Source organism: Carlito syrichta, unplaced genomic scaffold, assembly GCF_000164805.1.
Source record: "Carlito syrichta isolate Samal-C Ts95f unplaced genomic scaffold, Tarsius_syrichta-2.0.1 Scaffold314836, whole genome shotgun sequence".
NCBI classification, from domain to species: Eukaryota; Metazoa; Chordata; class Mammalia; order Primates; family Tarsiidae; genus Carlito; species Carlito syrichta.
In genome coordinates, this window is record NW_007258932.1 from 50,205 (window position 1) to 51,931 (window position 1,727).

At 60.2% G+C, this 1,727-nt stretch overlaps 1 protein-coding gene across 1 annotated transcript in view; it reads left to right on the forward strand.

Annotated features, from left to right (window-relative positions):
* The first annotated feature begins 244 nt into the window (after nucleotides 1-244).
* The window catches only part of RARG (retinoic acid receptor gamma), a 10,329-nt gene continuing 8,846 nt past the window's right edge, over nucleotides 245-1,727 (forward strand). The window contains exon 1 of the mRNA XM_008072053.2: nucleotides 245-750. Within this exon, the coding sequence (XP_008070244.1) occupies nucleotides 600-750 (151 nt within the window). The 5' untranslated portion in view covers nucleotides 245-599. The remainder of the gene's footprint in view (nucleotides 751-1,727) is intronic.

The window sequence follows — 1,727 nt, forward strand, 5'->3', positions numbered from 1 at the left end:
GACCTGGGCACGCGCCTAAATGCAGATGCGTGCAAAGCTCTGGGCCGTGGGCAGTGTGCTTGCAAGCGTTCTCTCGAGCCAGGTGTGTTTGCACAGACGTGCTTGCAGACATGCATGTGCGCGATTGCATATTTGCAAGTGCTCATTGCCTGCCAAGATGAACGCATGCACGGATGCGTGTCTAAGCCAGCGCGCGCCGCGGAGCGAGTGTACGTCTGTGTCTGTATGTGTGTGTGCGCTCCACTCTCAGCTCTGCTCATCGCTGTGCCCGGCCCCCTTCGCTTTCCAAGCCCCACCCCCCACCCCTCCGGGCTTCGCTTTTACAAAAGGTCTCCCCAGTGCTAGCTGCCGAGGCGCCCGGAGAGAGCCGGACCCAGACTGAAGCGGCAGCCCCGGCTTCGCGCCCCGCCCAGTCCCTTGCCCCTGCTGGGGATCCCCCCTCTTCCCCGCCCACCCCTTACCCCGCATGCAGCCCTGCGCCCTATGCTAGCCCTCCCCCTCCCCCCCTGCAGGAGCGGGGCGCCTCCGGGGGAGGAGGGGGAATCGGCTGCGGGTCCTTGGTGTTCCTAGCACCCAACTTCCCTCCAAGCCGGGTCGCGATGTACGACTGTATGGAGACGTTTGCCCCGGGTCCGCGACGGCTGTACGGGGCGGCCGGGCCCGGGGCCGGCTTGCTGCGCAGAGCCACCGGCAGCTCCTGTTTCGCCGGACTTGAGTCTTTTGCTTGGCCGCACCCCGCCAGTCTGCAATGTAGGTACCCGAGCCGGGGGTCGGGGGTGGGATGCGAGAGGTACTTGCTCTTGCCGCGTATAAAGGATGGAACTGGGATGCAAGCGGAGATTCTGGCTCTTTCTATGTGAGGTACTGGCCCTTTAAACGTGGGGGCCTTAGCGTCTCCCTTGCGTGTGTGCAGTAGTGTGTTCGTGTGTGTGGTTTTTATGGTGGGTGTTTAGCGAGAACCTGTGGTTGATGTCACTCCAGGGTTCCCGGGGATAGCGAGAGACCGAAGTGTGCTGGTAGTGGGTGCCCTCGGGTCCCTGGCCCTGGAGGGATGTGGCACTTGGGACCATGGGTGGCGTTTGTGAAGTCCATGTGGAAAGTTGAAGCGTACAAAATATTATTTGCAGAGCGTGTGAATCCCTGGAGTGTGCAGCGCCTCGCCTAGGTGGTGTGGGTGTGGGAGTGAGGATTTCTGCCACTGTCGCCCTCCAACAGCGTTGGCAGGTCCACATGGCCCGTGGGGATGTTTGTGGCGTGAGGCCAGGAGGGCGTGTGCCCCTGCGTGGCTGCGGGGGCGGTTTTGGAAAGTGCAGTATTTGAGGGTGCATCCTGTGTTCTCCTGCGGAGTGGAAGGGGTTGTGCACACAAGACAGAGAAGACTGAGCTCTGCCCACCCCCTACCCCCGCCCTCTCCATTTAAAAAAGAGATGTTTGGAAAAGTGTATACGGTCATGTGCAGAGAGATGATTTTTTCCTACGGCTCCAACACACACAACTTCAGCAGGAAGCGAAAAGTTTAAAGCCAAGTCTCTGTGTGTGGTGGAGGATGGCCTGGAGGTGACAGCGGCAGGGGGAGTACCACTACTGGGTCCCCAAATATTCATCTTCCCCCTCTGTGAAATGGGAGATGCCAGGCCTGGGGCCCTGGAACTCCTTTCCAGAGCGGTAATAAAAAGCTGGGGACGGAGAGGCAGTAAAAATGAAGTCCAGATGAGAGGCGGCTTTGA